General features: G+C 39.8%; 1 protein-coding gene across 2 annotated transcripts in view; it reads right to left on the bottom strand.

Moving 5' to 3' along the window:
• The window catches only part of LOC108273823 (disintegrin and metalloproteinase domain-containing protein 12), a 104,970-nt gene that overhangs the window by 10,848 nt on the left and 76,454 nt on the right, over positions 1-17,668 (bottom strand). Inside the window, exons 12-20 of one of the 2 annotated variants that reach the window (XM_017483396.3) lie at positions 14,061-14,238; positions 11,443-11,532; positions 11,029-11,224; positions 10,062-10,170; positions 7,946-8,144; positions 6,861-6,938; positions 3,126-3,234; positions 1,884-2,019; positions 1,398-1,530 (exon numbers count right to left, since the gene is read on the bottom strand). In XM_017483396.3, coding sequence (XP_017338885.1) covers positions 1,398-1,530; positions 1,884-2,019; positions 3,126-3,234; positions 6,861-6,938; positions 7,946-8,144; positions 10,062-10,170; positions 11,029-11,224; positions 11,443-11,532; positions 14,061-14,238 — 1,228 coding nt within the window. Of the gene's footprint in view, positions 1-1,397; positions 1,531-1,883; positions 2,020-2,411; positions 2,510-3,125; positions 3,235-6,860; positions 6,939-7,945; positions 8,145-10,061; positions 10,171-11,028; positions 11,225-11,442; positions 11,533-14,060; positions 14,239-17,668 lie in introns of those variants that run through there. The other variant, XR_001814380.3, reaches the window with a different exon arrangement.

Below are 17,668 nucleotides of genomic sequence, written 5' to 3'. Positions count from 1 at the left end.
GGAACTTGGGGCACAGGGTGGTGGACACCATGGACGGGGTGCCAACCTATCGCAGGGCACAATCCTACACACATTCACACACCCATTCACACACTACGGATAATTTAGAGATGCCAATCAGCCTACAACACATGTCTTTGGATAGGGGAGGAAACCGGAGTACCTGGAGGAAACCCCCGAAGCACAGGGAGAACATGCAAACTCCACGCACACAGGACGGAGGCGGGATTCAAACCGCCAACCTTTGAGGTTAGAGACAAATGTGCTAAGCACTAAGCCTCCCTGTCCCCTAATAATGACAACGTCACACAAAATTAAGTCGAGCGGTTAATCATACTTGAAGAATGCTATAGGCTACTCTCAATAATAGGCCGTTGAGAGTCAACAACTTAAAATCTTTCAGCATACAGTCTAGCAGCTCGTACTTTTGTTCAGCTGTGTTCGGGGTAATATCATTAACCACACTTCTTGACTTCTTTTTCCTCAGCCTTTCTCTGCATGTGGTGAACTTTCTGATCTAAAGACATTATCCTCTTCATAATCCCCCTTTCCCTCTCCCAATCTCTGCATTATATCCTACCATACAAATGTTTCTGTGCATCACAAACACACTCTCTGCACTTACGCTTTAATTTCTTAGATTTAATTCCTATTAAACAAGATCTTGCCGACCACAGAGCATTTTTAAATTGGCTCAATCTGGCAACCGTCAACTCATTAACTGTCTTGTCCACTGCACCTCCTCCACTGAAAAGCAAGCATGTGGTACAGTGATTCCTGCCCCAATGGACCCCCAATAGCGCTTGTTGCAGTTCCCATTTTTGACCATTAGATGTGAAAAATAACCAGAAAGCTACGTGCACACATACAGCAATTTTATCGATGCAAGTGACCAGTCGCTGTACTGTGAAGTTGCTAGTACGCATTCCTACAAATAACACATTTTTTTCAAAAATTGCCGGTGACTCCAAAGCAGTAATTAATACTTAAGCTGAGTTTAAGCTGTCTGAATGAGTTGTGAATGAGGACTTTATTGAGATTAATGTTTGTTAAACGCCTGATAGACATCATAGGGCTCTGCCTCACCTGCCACTATGGACATGCCATCATCTGAGTATGTTCATGGCACATAAAAGAAAAGTTTATTTTATTACATTATTAAATGAACATTCATTTCTATATTCATTTATTCATAGAAATGTTTCATGCATAAAATATAATGTGAGCAGTCCTGTGTCGAGCAACACAAATGTCAGTTGGACAAAAGGTTTAAGAAATGTCTATTTTGATCAACTTTGAATAGTACTCAAACAGTGAAATACATTATGACTACCCTAACACACACACACACACACACACACACACACACACACACACACACACACACACACACACACCTTATATATGCTGCTACTTTGTGGTATGGCTGGAGCTTGACAATGAGATGATGCTCTGCATGAGGACTGTGCTTGTGTCTCAGGGGCTGAGAGGGTGTGTCCTTGACTGATCAGCCTGCTTGGTCCCACTGACCTGAAACAGCATACAGAAAACAATATTTTATTAATAATTATTCATTATTAAATTAAGTTTTTCTACACAGACACGGTGATTTCCTGAATAGCAGTCATGCTAGATTTTTATCTTTCTACTCTTACTGTAATTCAGACAGCGGAACTGATAATGAGGTAAGCCCATTAGGTACATATATAAACCATTATGTTGTAATAAACTAAAATACTCTTTAAAAGAATTGCCTCATTATTCATTCATTTATTTGCGTTGATTCAGATTTCATCAGTTAGGTTTGATCAATAAATGCAATGCAATCTAAAGTGTATTCATTTTTATACACGCGTGAAAAACATGAATTTTTTTTTTTTTACCTTAGCTTCTCAATGTTGTTTTTCTTGTTATTGATGAAAAGGCCGACCAGAGTCTTCCTCTTAACGCAGACGATCATGGCCACGCAGAGCAAACACAGGAATGCTACCACGATGCCCACTTTTATACTCTCCCCATCTATATACAGGGAATACACAACTAATCAGACAACACACACACACTTAGCCCGTTACAATACATAACCACAACATTACATAACCGAACACTTTTCAAACAAAAACATAATGGGTACAGTATTTTCATACAATAAAAAGAAGAAAGTGGACCAGTCAGAGTTTCAGAACAACTTATCGGTTAATATTCTTATAAAATTGCACCAGAGACTACTATTTTTAATTTAAAGCAAAGGGTAGTCAGACAAAATATCGACTATGTTTCGTTTATTACTGTTTACTGCTCTTTCTAATAATTTCCTTGTACAGAAACATGCGATTGTATTATTTTGAAGGCATATTTGCTTTACAGCATTTCTTTGTTGTATAGTACTATATGTATGCAAACGTACATACCACAGATATACAGTAATTGATAGTTGTTGTTTTTTTAGCATCTAGATAACAAATGAGGTCATTTTATTGTCAGGAATGGTAGTTGGAGATGGATGCAGCTGCAAAAAAAAACATTTATGTACAGTAAGATAAATGAAACACCAAGACTATGAAACAGTGAGCCTAGACAACAACATCAGCATGATGTGAATAAAGGTGACAAGGAGTGCTATATGATACGCCACTTATTGTAAAAACCTGTGATAAAAATTAAACAAAAACGTGACTCAGGTGCTCGTGGTCATGTGACATGGTGAGCGCGGTGAGCATGTGATGTGCAATTTTTTATGGGTGTTGTAGTCCAGCACTGGATCGGCACTAACGGGACATTTATCACTGGGTGCCATACAGGTACTCTAGCTGAATAGTTATCTGTAGTGTTATTAATAGAAGCATTGGTTTTCTTTGAAAACATTAGCTAGTTACATTAGGTCGTTTTTTTTTTCCGACAATATGTTCTTCTAGAGTGTAGAAACGTACAAACGTACACGGTACTGTAGAAGGAATGACAGGTCCCAGTATATTATTTACTTCAACTGCAATTATAGGAATATAAATCTCTGCAGAAATCACAAAATCATTGTCAGTGTGTGTATTATTGGAGAGGTAGCTTGACTAGAGTGTTTGTGTTTCTATAACACACACACACACACACACACACACACAGAGTTATACCTGCTTGTCTCACTGGTCCACTATCCACGCTGCCTCCAAATCCAGCTTTATCACAGAAAGGGGGAGCCCAGTGTGCTTCACAGTGACAATTCTTTTTATTATTACACACCTGTACAGGTAAGACAACACACACACACACACACACACACACACACACACACACACACACACACACACGCAATGTGAAGACTGGGTCAGTGGGTCTGTTAGAGGTTTACTGTGATGCTGACATGGATTGGTTTGGTATAGAAATAAGGAAAGTATTCCTAAAAACGCTGAAAGAGTCTAGTGTCACTGTTTGTTAGTTTTTTTTTTAAATCAGGCCATTAATGTTACGAATAAAATGGCGAGATCCAAAGATTACAATGCAGTCAGTGCAGAGCTATACACTTACCCTTACACATGCAAAGCCAAGAAGCCTTGCTGAAAAGGTGTAATTGAGTAATAATGGCTTAAATGGGTAAGTGGTAAAAACACATTGCTCTAAATAGTACAGTAGGAACCCATTGGGCATACGCCAATCAGCCATAAGATTAAAACCACCTGCCTAATATTGTGTAGGTCCCCTTTGTGTAAGCCACCAAAACAGCTCTGACTCGTCAAAGCATGGCCTCCATAAGACCACTGACGCAGATCCTTTAAGTTGAGGTAAAGCCTCCATGGATCGGACTTGTTTGTCCAGTACATCCCACAAATGCTTGATCAGATTGAGATCTGGGGAATTTGGAGGCCAAGTCAACCCCTTGAACTCTTTGAACAATTTTTGCAGTGTGGCAGGGTGTATTATCCTGCTGAAAGAGGCCACTGCCATTAGGGATACTTGGCCTGCAACAATGTTTAGGTAGGCAGTACGTGTCAAAGTAACATCCACATGAATGCCAGGACCCAAGGTTTCCCAGCAGAACATTGCTCAGAGAATATTCCTTGGACCACTTTGATAGGTACTAACCACTGCATACCAGGAACACCCCACAAGACCTGACGTTTTGGATATGTTCTGACCCAGTTGTCTATCCATCACAATTTGGCCCTCATAGTCACATAGTCACTCATATCCTAACTCTTGCCCATTTTTCCTGCTTCCAACACATCAACTTTGAGAATTTACTGTTCACTTGCTGCCTCAAATATCCCACCCCTTGACAGGTACCATAGTAACGAAATAATCAGTATTATTCTCTTCACCTGTCAGTGGTTTTACTTCTACGGCTGAACAGTATATGTCGATAAGGAAACATTATCCAAGTTATCTAGCCATTTTTCACTGCAAATGAACATAACTAAGACTGACCTTAGCCGCTTGTTGAAACATCCTGTATATAACAAACACAATTGCTAAGCATCGTGTTTTTACTTCACACACTGACAGTAAAACACCACAGGATTATAACAATTTAAAAAGACCAGTCAAGACAGAAAAAAATAACAGATGTCACAAATAGTGCAGGTTTGTACAGTACATATGTCATGGCTGAAGTTTCTGAAGTGCATTGCTTTGATCTTTAATAACCCTTTGCCATTTAAAAGTCTGCCAGGAGCAAATATAAGAGTGTAATCATGACATTTTTGAAGAACTAGGTAATATTAGTGTTGTTACTATAGAAACGCTCTACAATTCGACTCTGCAGTTGCTCCAAGCCTGGTGTCAGCCACGCTGATGCCACACTGCTCATTTCACATCTGTACTGTAAAACATGTTAACCTCATTTCCAGCTGTTCTTTGCAAAGTATATGGCGTATTAAAACCTGTCATTTTACAGCACATTTCCTTAAACTCATAGGAGGATGTCAAGAAGCATGTCTCTTGTCGGGACATAATCCCCCCAAATTTGAGCACTTGTACTGAATTTTTTTTTTAAAAAATGCATCTTGGTGCATTTACACTTGCCTTTTTTATTTGCATAATCCCTATGTGGTTACAATCCTGATACCCAGGATACGTAAAATGACCAGGTGTAAATGCAGTCAATGAGATTATATCTGGTGTATTGGAAGTGCAGGACGACACATCTAGTTACCACCTGTCTTTCGTCATGTTAACAAAGCCTTCCAATCAGCTACAATAGGCTTCATACAGGTCCAATGCCACATTTCCTTCATTCTGTAACTCCAAAGTATCACACATTGTATCCATATGGTGCAGATTATTAAACATTTCGCCAGAGAGGTGATTGAGATCAGATGTGCTGCTCCACGGTACAGAACAGATCTGCATCAGATTTAGGGAAGTGTAAAATTCTGTAAGGAACCTCTTAGTTTCTTCATCCCTTGTTCATACTCAATACTTACACCCATCTCTCTCTCTCTCTCTCTCTCTCTCTCTCTCTCTCTTATATATATATATACACATATGACATTTGGTATGTCCATGGTATGATCATTCCTGCACATACTGTTGATAAGAGCCAAACTATACAGATCCAATCAACAAGCATTATCACTGTACAATTAATTAAGGACTTTGCTGCATACACACAGAGCGTGTATATGTGGTGTCCTCTACGCGTGACATAACTTCTGTGCTTTCAGTGTATTTTCATTTCACGAAACCGATTCCACATTACGACAGACAGATACACAAACAGATCTGGAGACACGCAGTTGACTTGTGATGGATTGAAAAATTCTAATTCAATTTTCCGTATTTGTTTGAGAAGAGTAAGCATAACATTTTCAATTTCACACCCCTAAGGCCAGCCTTATTTCTCACTTTGAGGGGAAAAAAATGGAAGAAATCCTGCATCAGTGCTTCTGTCATTCTCAGAAATCATCAAAATCTGACAAACGAAGCACAGTGTGTATTTTTCCCCCCAAACAAAGCGCACACATGCGTTTCAACACAGCGGCCACAAGGGTGACTGGCTTGCTGTCAGAATATGATGAATTGCTCATTAAGATCGGCTAAGTAAAGCTATTGTGGTTAAGTGACTGAGCCTGGGTGATTGATAGCAAGGTATTGTTGCATTTTAAAAGTAAATCATATATGCAGACTACAGGTTGAGGATGAAAGAAGGAGGAGATGACACAGAAAGCTATATAGTGAGAAGGAGGTGGTGGATACTGTACAAAATTACTGAGAGAGAAAAAAAAAAACAGGTAAAGAACTGAGCAGAATTCTCTCAGCATCAATACACTGAATAAACGACCCTCAAAACTATTAAAATTTCACAGCCATTTTTTTTTTACATGTCTGCCAGCAACACTGTCATGCAGCTTTCAGAAGCCAGGACGTTATTAATAATGTAGCTAAAAATCTCAGCCACACATATCCTAATGCATCTCTTATTTTAATACACGTGGCGTATCAAGGTGTAAATATCTGTTTCATTTTTAAAACGTTTTTGCAAACCAAACCACAGTGTGTGTCGAGAAATAGAGCTGAACAAAAACTTAATGTTTGTCTTGTTAGGATCTTTGGAAGGGCAGAAGAACATGGAAGCCATTTCCAATTCATACATATTCTCAAGGTCAAGTGCAAATATTTTCTAAACCAAATAATACATAAACACTAAACCGTTTATCATTCTGCATAAACTTTTAATGGTTCAAAATGATATGTTCAGGGGTAAATTAGTAGCTCCCTGTCCCAGTGAGAAGCTGACTCATGTGTATGAAAGCAGACCGAACACCAGAGCATTCAGAGTAATGGTTGGCTGAGGGTTTTTTTTTTCTAGATGACAACACGCTGGTAAGGAAAATTTGCTTGCTCATGGAAAAGAAATAAAAATGTCTAACCCCACGTCCGCTGCACTTAGCCGCACACTCATGGACGCCAAACACGCTGATGTTTTGACACTGCCGATTCAGACACATCTACAGGAAGAGAGAGAGAGAGAGAGAGAGAGAGAGAGAGAGAGAGAGAGAGAGAGAGAGAGAGAGAGTGTTAGGCATTTAAAAGACTTCTACTTCCAAGTTTTCCACTAAAACAGAACAAAACCCAGGTTCTGTAGAGACTAGTCCTCCAAAGCCCAATTACAGCTATGTCCTGTATTCATATAACCGTCCCACAAACACTCCACCCAACTATAATGAGATTTAGGAATGAGACTCAATTACATATTCATCCAAAAGCTGAGTAATCAGAGATGGTGGAATAACCAGCTGAGTAAGAAGGAGAGTTGGATGCTGAAAAGCCTGACATGTTTATTGTAATTAACTGTGTTGTCTCACACGAGGGGATAAGTGATAGACAGCACCAGAGGCAATTGGTCAGACACACACATCTGTAAAACCATGTCCGAGTAACAGCGTGATGTCAGGATTTCCGTTCTTCCTGCTCACTGCTGGGGATGATGAGGCCTTCTTTCCCTTATTAACATTTCACTGTGTTCCACACACACACACACACACACACACACTCATATAAATCCAAGACTGCACACTATCTCATTACAGAATCAGACACACACTGACATATGGGACTATAAACCCTACAAAATGGATACAGACCAAATTCATAAACACACACACACACACACACACACACACACCATGAAGGTCAGTTCAGTGTTTCCAAATCGGTCCTTAGGAAACCCGACATGGTTCACATTTTACCCTCTTCAAGCCCCAACAAACCTCCACACCTCTACCAGATACCCACTGTTCAAGACTGCTATTCTTCAAAGATTGGGATCTGTATAAGAGCTATTCTAGACCATTTGGCTATTTTGATCACCACACATACTCGGGGTGGGGGGGTTGGATGAGGACCACAATTTTTCCTTCCACAAAACAAATGATTATCCATTACTGTTTTGGTATAGGCACATTTTTAAATTTGTAAACGTCCTTGATTGCTGAAAAACACACATTGTTCTCACCATGTTGTTGCCGCACTTGGTTCCAGTCAGTACCAGCCCTGGGTCAGGCATGTCATCACCCAGATACACGTGTGTCCCCCGGCACAGGATACGGCCACCTTCCGGCAGCGGGATGTTGGTCTCTATGGAAACTGCATTAGTTCCGATTACTGGCCGATTCGCCCCGCCCTGGCACTGGATCTTCCCACATTTAGCATCTCTGCATAAATATTAGGAAAAAAGTGAAAAAGACAAATACATTTTATGATTTTATACCATATGAATATTATTATCAAAACTGGCCATAGTTCAGCAACTCTAGATTTCCAAACATGAACCAGCATGGCATGTATAGCAGATTCCTCATTGTAGTTTAATCAATCATATGCCAGCTATCCATCCATTTTCTGTACTGCTTATCTTACACAGGGTCACGAGAGTCTGGAGCCTATCCCAGGGGACTTGGGGCACAAGGTGGGGGACACCCTGGACAATCATACACCATTCACACACTTCAGAGATACTAATCAGCCTACAACGCATGTCTTTGTACTTTGAAAGGAAACCGAAGTACCTGGAGGAAAGCCGTGAAGCACGGGAGAACATGCAAGCGTCATGCAGGGCGGAGGCACGAATCGAACCCCCAACCGCGATGGTGATAACCACTAAGGCACTGTGCCTCCCTCAATCATATGCATTCATGGAAATTATATTTAGCTGAAGGCAACTCATCAGAGCTCCAGGGATAGAGATATTAAGTAAGACATGGTAGTGTTTTCAATAACTAATATAGATTTTCATTTTATTTACCCTCTCTTGTCTCTTCCCAGTTTGGTCACCTGCCAAGTCCCACCCACCTGCCAGCTCTCCCCTATCATACGACAGCTAACAACCAGGAAGGACGAAGACTATTGCATGCTTCCTCCATGGCATCCTCCACATCTTTTCATACTGTAACATACACGGAGGAAAGAACTATCCACCTTCTTCTTCATACATGAGCTAATTGGCTACTCACTGTGATTGACAGGGCCATCATATGCCATTCCTCCCACCCATACAGCAAGGACATTTGCTCCCTTACCTCTGAGCCATGGATGGTTGTGGAGAACACTTTTATGGTGCGACAGTTTAGAGCTGTGATTTTCCTTTTTTGTCTTTTTGTTAGACTTCAGCCACAGAGACATTTGAGAGGTTTTCCAGACCACCACATGTATTACTGCGGCAGTTGTGAATGGTAGAAGGAGTCTTGGAGAAGACATGGGTAATTGAATGAGTGTGTACACCTGTGTGTGATAAACGGTGATCTATTTATAGTCTGTGTGTTTTGCAATGAGCGGCTACATGGTAAGGACTGAGAGCCGGTGCCGTCAAGCAGGCAGCGTCCTGATAAGCCTCCCTCTCTCTCTCTCTCTCTCTCTCTCTCTCTCTCTCTCTCTCTCTCTCTCTCTCTCTCTATCTATCTGAGAATGTGAAGTTGTACTTTATTTCGTGTTCTTTAAGTTGACAATTTGCTATGCTAAAACACATGGGGATTTAAAAAATAAATGTAACCTTGTTTTCTCTGATGCCTGAATCATGATTCATCTCATGCCCACCAGGGTGTCACAATTACATATGCATTTTAAGGCATGTCCTGATGAGAGGTCAAGCACGGAGAAGAGAGAGAGAGAGCGGGAGAGATAGAGAGAGAGCAGGGAGGAACGTGTGTTTGGTGAATGAGCAATCAGCTCTCTTTTTTCTGTCTCCCTCCTCCCTCTTCTCTCTATCAGTGTCCACTTCAGTAATTTGGGCAATCAGGCAATTAAATCCATCAGGAAGTGATCCGTGACCATTGAAGTACTTTAAGTACCTGCCTGCTTCCTAATAGCGCAAAATGTTCAACAATGCGCTTCCTGTTTATGTAAATTGCAGTGGTTCCTCTTCTGCTTCTTTTTGTTTTTTTTTTGTCCCTGTCATACAGTACATGCCGTCTCTACAGGAAACCATAGGCTTTTGTGTGGGGAAAGCAAATCAAACAACATAACACTAGAAATAAAATGATGTTCCACTCATCTTTTTTTTTCTCTTTTTTTCACTTCTCTGTTTCATTATTCTATTTATTATAAATGGAGAAGAAGAAAGAAAAATGTCTCACTGTGCTTCACATTTAGCGAATGAGCCCTTGGAGTCTTTTCCACAGTTGCCATATGGGTCTCCTGCTGAGTTCACCCTCTCGAAACAGATGCCTGGAGCTGGCTTTGCACCTACAACAAAAAAACAAAACACACACACAAAAGAGAAACACACATGCACCCATAAGCTTACAATTACTCTATATACTCTTCACTCTCTGTTTGTTAGAAATGTGACATGAGTGTGAAATGTTTATTGTGAAAAGTTAATTTGGCAATTACGACCATATTTTTGCAATGTGACTATAAAGTTGGTCAGACAACCTGGTTCACTCAAGTTCAATCAAATTTAAAGAGGTGACTTCATTCTCTCCACGTTCCTCTTGGTATTAATACTAGAACTGTCAAAATAACATCTTAATCATGTTCTGCTGATTTGTTGATGACAGTAATACGTTTTCGTACTTATAACACATTTTTTCTCTAGTTATTTCTAGGGCGGTTCATCAAGCTCAAGCAATTTCCGTAAAGAAAACGACATTGGTGAGCAAACCTATTTACCTCAGCGTTTTTAGTAATAAAAACTGTGTTCACATGATCTGATGTAGTGAAAACAGAAGGGATGTCTGATTCTGAAGTGTGTTACACTCTGAAAGGTACCAGTCAGTTCTTTTTCTTGACGTTGGAGTGGAGTTAAGACGTATCTTTCACCTGGTGATGTGAATATAGTATGCCATTTAAAAGACTTTCCCCGAATGGCACAAAAAAAAAAAAAAAACGGAGATCACAAGCTCAAATCCTGATGATGACATAGACAATGGCTGGGAGTCCAAGAGGGCGACACTGTCTGTGCTGTCAGGGTGGGAAGGATGACATACACCACTCTCTCCACTGTCAATCACAGCGACACTAGCCACTCACGGTCATCTGTGAGCTCATGTATTCCGAAGGGGTTCATCAATCATCATCCAATACAGCGCTGTGACTCACCTTGACCCCAGAGTGTGATACACTGCTGTTCATGTGTTTGGCAGATGCCATTGTAGCAGTGTCCGTCCACACCATGACACATGTGACCATCGTGCAGGTAAACGTTAGAGGGACAGTGAGGGTCAGAACCTGTGCAAAACTCCGGCAGATCACATGAGTTAGCGGACTCTCTGCACAGTGTACCTGCAGGCTTCAGCTAAAACACACACACACACACACACACACACATAAACACACATAGTTAGCAATCATTATTACACATCATGATTCAAGGTGACTCCATTTGTCTTTTCAAATGGAACATGTGTAAGCAATAAAGCAGTAAAGATCAATAAAAAAGACATCGAAAGCAACGCTTATTAAAAAGGTAATAAATCATTGTCGTGTGTGTGTGTGTGTGTGTGTGTGTGTTACCTGACAGTCTTCACAACACTGGCCATGTGCACACACTGCATTCAACTTCAGAGTGCATGTACTGGCGTTACAGCATGGGTTCATACATTCCTACAGAGACAGAAGAAAAAAAGAATATATATATATATATATATATATATATATATATATATATATATATATATATATATATATATACTCTACACACACTCAGAGTCCAAACTAAGTACTTCTAAATCCTCTAGTCCAGAATCTCTAGTCCACAGGTTCCCAAACCTTACGTTTGAGAACCCCCTGTCCTGCACACGCTAGTGTTTTCCCTGCTTTAACACATGTGATCATGTGATTCAGATAATCTGTAAATTAACAGACCTTCCTGAGTGAAAGTGGGTGTGTTAGAGCAGGGAAATACGCAGCACAGAATAGGGGGGTACTCCAGGACCAAAGTTGGTATGCATCCTCAACTCCATTATACTCAAATTCTTTGTTTTATAGAATTATACAAGGTCCACCGTCAGTAAAAATATATAATTTTTTAAAATTGCACTCAAGGTTTAATATTTAACTGTCCAACAGGATTCCAAAGAGAACCCATTAATGTTAATGAAGAACCTTTAACTATCCAAAGAACATGTTAGGATCCCCCGTTTCCCCCTAAAGTGTCATTTACTGGAACACATGGTATGAGCCCACAGCATAAATAACCAATCACAGTCAGAGACTCATACACTTTGTGTTCGAGCCCAAAATTGATCCAAACTGGGACTAGCTTTGAGGCTCAAAACAATGTAACTATAAAGACTTTCACATAACACACATCTAAAAATGAGATAAAAAGACAAAATAAAAAGAAAAAAGGGGTCATTTGGGTGGCTTACAGTTCTAGCTTTCTAAATGGTTTCTGTTTAGAATCTCTTCTGAAAGGAAATACTTCTGTTGTATGGTTTTATGTAGAACCTCAAAGGATTCCTTTCAGACGGACAAAATAAACAACGCTACAGAACCCAAGGTACCAAACGGTACCTTTCCTTGTCACTGGAGTGGTACTATCAAGGAGACATCTTTTGGAACCTTTTACTATACATCGTTTACCTTTAAAATGATTGAAGATGAACCTTAAGGACCAATGAGTTTCCTTTAAAACTTTACTCTAAAAGCAAATTACAGGTGCACCACATGCATTTTACCTTCCCAGGTAAAAGACACAAGATATACACCATATGTATATATGCACACCAGTGACAAGGAAAACTACCTCGTATTTCTGAGAGTGTAGATTGAACTGATTTTTCTAAAAGTGTGGGCTGATTTTCTGTTTTCTGTAAATCACACTGTGTGTGTGTGTGTGTGTGTGTGTGTGTGTGTGTGTGTGTGTGTGTGTGTGTGGAAGTGAAACTCATTAGTATTACAGATGTGTCCCTCTTGGCCTATAAACTTGTGCCATAGCACTGATGGAGACAGAAGATTGAGGCATCTTTATTGCTCTTCTGAGCTGCCAGTGCATTTTGGGTTAAAGATCAATAAACAGACATGAAGAGCAATAAGATTCCTACAGGGCTATGTCACTAACTGTACTAAAGTGTGAGGGATTTTAATGCATAATGTGCTTCCCTGGGCTCTGTGCTCTGTGTGTGTGTGTGTGTGTGAGTGAGACTCAGATTTCTGGGGATTTGTCCCAGCATGGTCCAGGCCAAAGCATCTGCCTGAAGAGTGTGTTTATGTTACTTGTCACAGATTTGGGTCATAATATACCATAATGGGCCATGACTAATGCTGGTGTGTTAATGCTTGGACTGGGCGACTGAATTAAGATGATTTTGTGTGCGGGCGTGTGTGTGTGTGTGTGTGTGTGTGTGTGTGTGTGTTTGAGCGAGAGCGAGAGAGAGAGAGATCGAGAGAGAGAGAAATGCAGTGTCCTCATTAGACCCTTACATCTCTCCAATGAGAGACGGATAGACAGATGAAAAGCAGTGCAGATTCCATGTGGTTTTAAAAAAAATCACTGCTTCTTACTTCTTGAAGTGAAATAGGTAGAGATATTGGCATATCTTTTATTACATGTATTGTATGGTCAGTGTTATGGTACAGTTGTCATACAATATGTGAAATAACTCTGTGTTACTGTATGACTTAATCTGTCATTGCCACTTCGACATTATGACACCTAGCATGAAAATGACAAACAACACTGTTATATTGCTGATCATCAACTGTTTGTATAATGACAACGTATTGACAGCATATGACAGGCATGATGGGTGTATGATGTGATTACATACCACATATCACATACTTAATGACAACTGTCATTACACTTGACGCACAAAAAAGTCATAAAAATGACTTTTACACGATATAGCTTCATTCTAATAAAAGATTATGCCTCCTATTATGATTAACAATGCATTATTAATAATATTTGCAATGACCATACAGCTAACTTGTTAAGATGGCACACTGCACGATGACCATGCACAACCATGAACGTTTAATAAATTCTACCCATTTTTTAACATGTACCACTTTAAAAAAAAATTTATTTAACAAATTCCCCAATAATGAATATACTGAAACTGCCCCCAGTTTGAAAACAACAAAAACATCATGATATATAGTACGTTTATCATAAACTGACATACCTCGAGATCTCCACAGTCACACTCCTCCCCCTCTTCTACGTATCCATTGCCACACTTCTGTCCTCCGTAGAGCACCTTCACCTCAGGCATGTTGAAGAGACACATACCCACTCCCTTATCCAAACTCACCAACAGGTCTTTCTTACTGCATGAACTGAACACAGTGGGGAAGGGGTACCTGCAGAGAGAGGGGGTGGGAAGTCTAAGCAAGTCTACCTGCATTCGTACTAGCTTGTAAATAGTAATTTGCAAGTTGTAATAACATCGTTTCCCACCTCGGCTCATTTGATGTGTGAAGTAAAAAAAACAACAACCCAGAAACATGGAAAGCTTGTCTTTTGTTTGCTCTATCAGAGGATGTAAAGCTCATAAAAACCTACTTTAACCATACTTTTACAATTACAGGCTGCCCTGTGTGTGCAGAGTTGCATGTTCTCCCCATGCAGGGGTTTCCTTCGGTTACTCCGGTTTCCTCCCCCAGTCCAAAGACATGCACGGTAGGCTGATTGGCGTGTCCAAAGTGTCCGTAGTGTATGAATGGTTGTGTGAATGTGTATGTGATTGTGCCCTGCGATGGATTAGCATCCCGTCCAGAGTGTACCCTGCCCTGTCACCGATGCTCCCTGGGATAGGCTCCAGGTTCCCCTCGACCCTGTGGGGTAAGCGGTATAGAAAATGGATGGATGGATGGATGTATATTAACTGATCTAAAGCCAATACTGCTATAAATGGATTTAAAAAGGATACTCTACACTCTTCCCTCTTTGTGTGAGCAGCCATGTTGATTTGAAATCACTCTGTAAACGGGGAAGGAACTGATAGTTAACCCAGTGGTTCTAAAACATTTTCAGCATGAGGCCCCCCTTATGCAGGGTGCATCCCTTTGTGGCCCAGTAGAGTTGAAATTTTCTCAACTGAATTTTTCTTCTGTATTAACTTTCTCAGCTGAGAGACCGTGTCCTCTATCTAAAAGTTATTTTAAATAGTCTTAGGTTTTATCAACGGATGTCTCTGTTTGGTGTGTGTCTTAGTGTGCTGTGTATAATTGATTCAATTTATTCATATTTTACTCATTTTTATTTACATCATAGTTCAAAGGTTGATAATCCTGACATACAGGTAAAATGAATTTTTTAAAAATAATGTTCTAGGATTTCTACGCGGCCCCCCTGATGCCATCTGGCGGCACCCCAGTTTGGGGGCCACGCCCCCCAGTTTGAGAACCACTGGTTTAGATGACTACCCCAAGCTGACAAGTTGCAACTTCACATAGCATAAGAGACAGAGAGAGAGAGAGAAAAGAGAGAGAGAGAGAAAGAGCGAGAGACAGAGAGGGACAAGCCTTAACTGTTTTAACCAAACTTACAACACTAAGTTTGAAGCACACTAAGCAGTAAAAGACTGAGATCAAGAAGATGTAGACGTCAGGGGAAGAGAACGATAGAGAGAGATCTTAAGCCAAAGTGTCAAGTGTAAAGTGAAGGAGTGATGAGTAGAGTGAGATGAATGGACATCATTTCTCACGACATGTCTGCTGATCTCATCTCCCCAGCTCTCCTCATGAATGCCAGACTTATTCACTAATCAATTCATCAACGTGCAGAGCTGACGTGGTGTCAGGATGGTGCTGAGTCATGAGATACTCTGAGATAAAAAGTATTTACAAGACGACACACACTCTGTCTCACACAAGTCATCCCTCAGCCTTATGTTACAGACAGAGGGAGGAGTTAGATGTTTCTATTTCGTGTTGCCAATAGTTCAGTTTTACTGCAAAAAGTTTGTGAGAGAGATGAAGAGAGAAACAGACACAGAGAGAAAGGGAAAAAGACAGAGGACGTCCTTGTTTCAACAAAACGCAAAAACAAAGACAGGAGAGAAATAAATGAATGGATTTAACGTTCATGAAATCATAAAAGCTTCGTAAAGTTAATGGGATTAAATGTTCTTGCTCTACCATATATTGATGCTCTTTTTTGATTAATGATTAATTATGTGGTCATGTAAACAGAATATACAGTATATATATATATATATATATATATATATATATATATATATATATATATATATATATATATATATATATATATATGAGAGAGAAGTTTCTTTCGGCTTTTATTTCCTTACTGGTATTTATATGTAGATGTGTTAAACAACATAGAGCATAGCACACTTTGTATCAGACACACCCAATATCTTTAAGCGAACAAAAGTATTGGAACATGTGACTGACAGGTGTTACTTGTTACCCAGGTGTATCCTGTTAGATTTGTTATATTGTAAATAAATAAATAAATGAATTTGTTATATTTGTAAATAAATAAATAGCTTTGAACATGTACTCTTGGTTTTAGCCTTCAGTTTCACCTCTGACAACCTGTGCATTTGTTGTTAAAAAGGATAAGATCAGAGAGTTGGGGGGGGGGGGGGGATAAAAGCTGAAATCCTAAACTCTCATCTCATTTCCATCTTTTGATCTCAAACTCAAATGTCTTTGGTGTACAGCACAAACAAATGAATTGGCCTTGCTGTTCCAATACTTTCAGAGGGGAATGTAATGCATTGCTCAACCATAATAGTTTCACTGTCAAGCTATTGACAGATATTAGATATTACTCTCCCGTCTACAGTAATATAACCTCCAGCTGTCACTGAGAACCAGAAAGAGAAACATAATGCTGTCCTTCTTTAAAAAGAGAGCTGGAAGAAAGACTTCATTATGTGCAATTTGCAATCGTACAAAACTCCAAAAGAGACCAGGGAAGTGACTCCAAAAACGAATAAAGTCTGAAATTTATGTCAGATCATGCTTTAGTAATTGTTTACTGATTTATTCGTGGTTTGCCCAATAATTATGAAAGAGCCGCATATGTCATGTATTTAGGAAGATCTTTTTTTATTATTATTATTGACTGACTCATGCAGACCTGGAGGTCCTTTTTTTTTTTTTTTTCTTTTCATTGTCAGATTGCTTTTTGCCAAAATCTCACTTTTTCCAGTCATCAGATCTGTTTTGTGCATATAAACATACTCATGTAAATATTTCATCTTTCGGGAACACACATCCCTCAGATGTGCAATCACACTGTTTTACACTCAGTACACTCTTACAAGTACTCGGTACAGTACACTCTTACAAATAACGGTTCCTTGAGGGTCCTCTGAATAGTTAAGGGTTCTAGGTTCCTAAATAAGTTCTACTTGGAACCACTTCTAAAAGGAAAATAAACTTTCAGGGTGTAATATGGATTTAAACAAAAATGTTTCATGGTCCTTCTATGCTGTCAGCATGCACGTGCACGTGTGCACCCACCCACACACACACACACACACACACATACACACACACACACACACACACACACAGAAAGACAAACACTCACAGAGATACTCCAGATCCTTTTTTTTTTGTTAGAAAACAGCTTTGCAAACTCACACTGCAAATGCACTCAGGTCTGTTAAATGAGTACATGTGTGGAAACACCCTTAGACAAACGGTTCCTTCTTACACACTAAATGGTTCTTTGTTCTGTCTCTCTGCAGAAGCCTTTTAAGGTTCTATGTAAAACCCTTCAATAGTGTTAGGACTGTGGGATATAATGATT

This window comes from Ictalurus punctatus, chromosome 13 (assembly GCF_001660625.3).
Source record: "Ictalurus punctatus breed USDA103 chromosome 13, Coco_2.0, whole genome shotgun sequence".
Classification (NCBI taxonomy): domain Eukaryota; kingdom Metazoa; phylum Chordata; class Actinopteri; order Siluriformes; family Ictaluridae; genus Ictalurus; species Ictalurus punctatus.
This window is presented reverse-complemented; position numbering and strand designations above follow the sequence as displayed.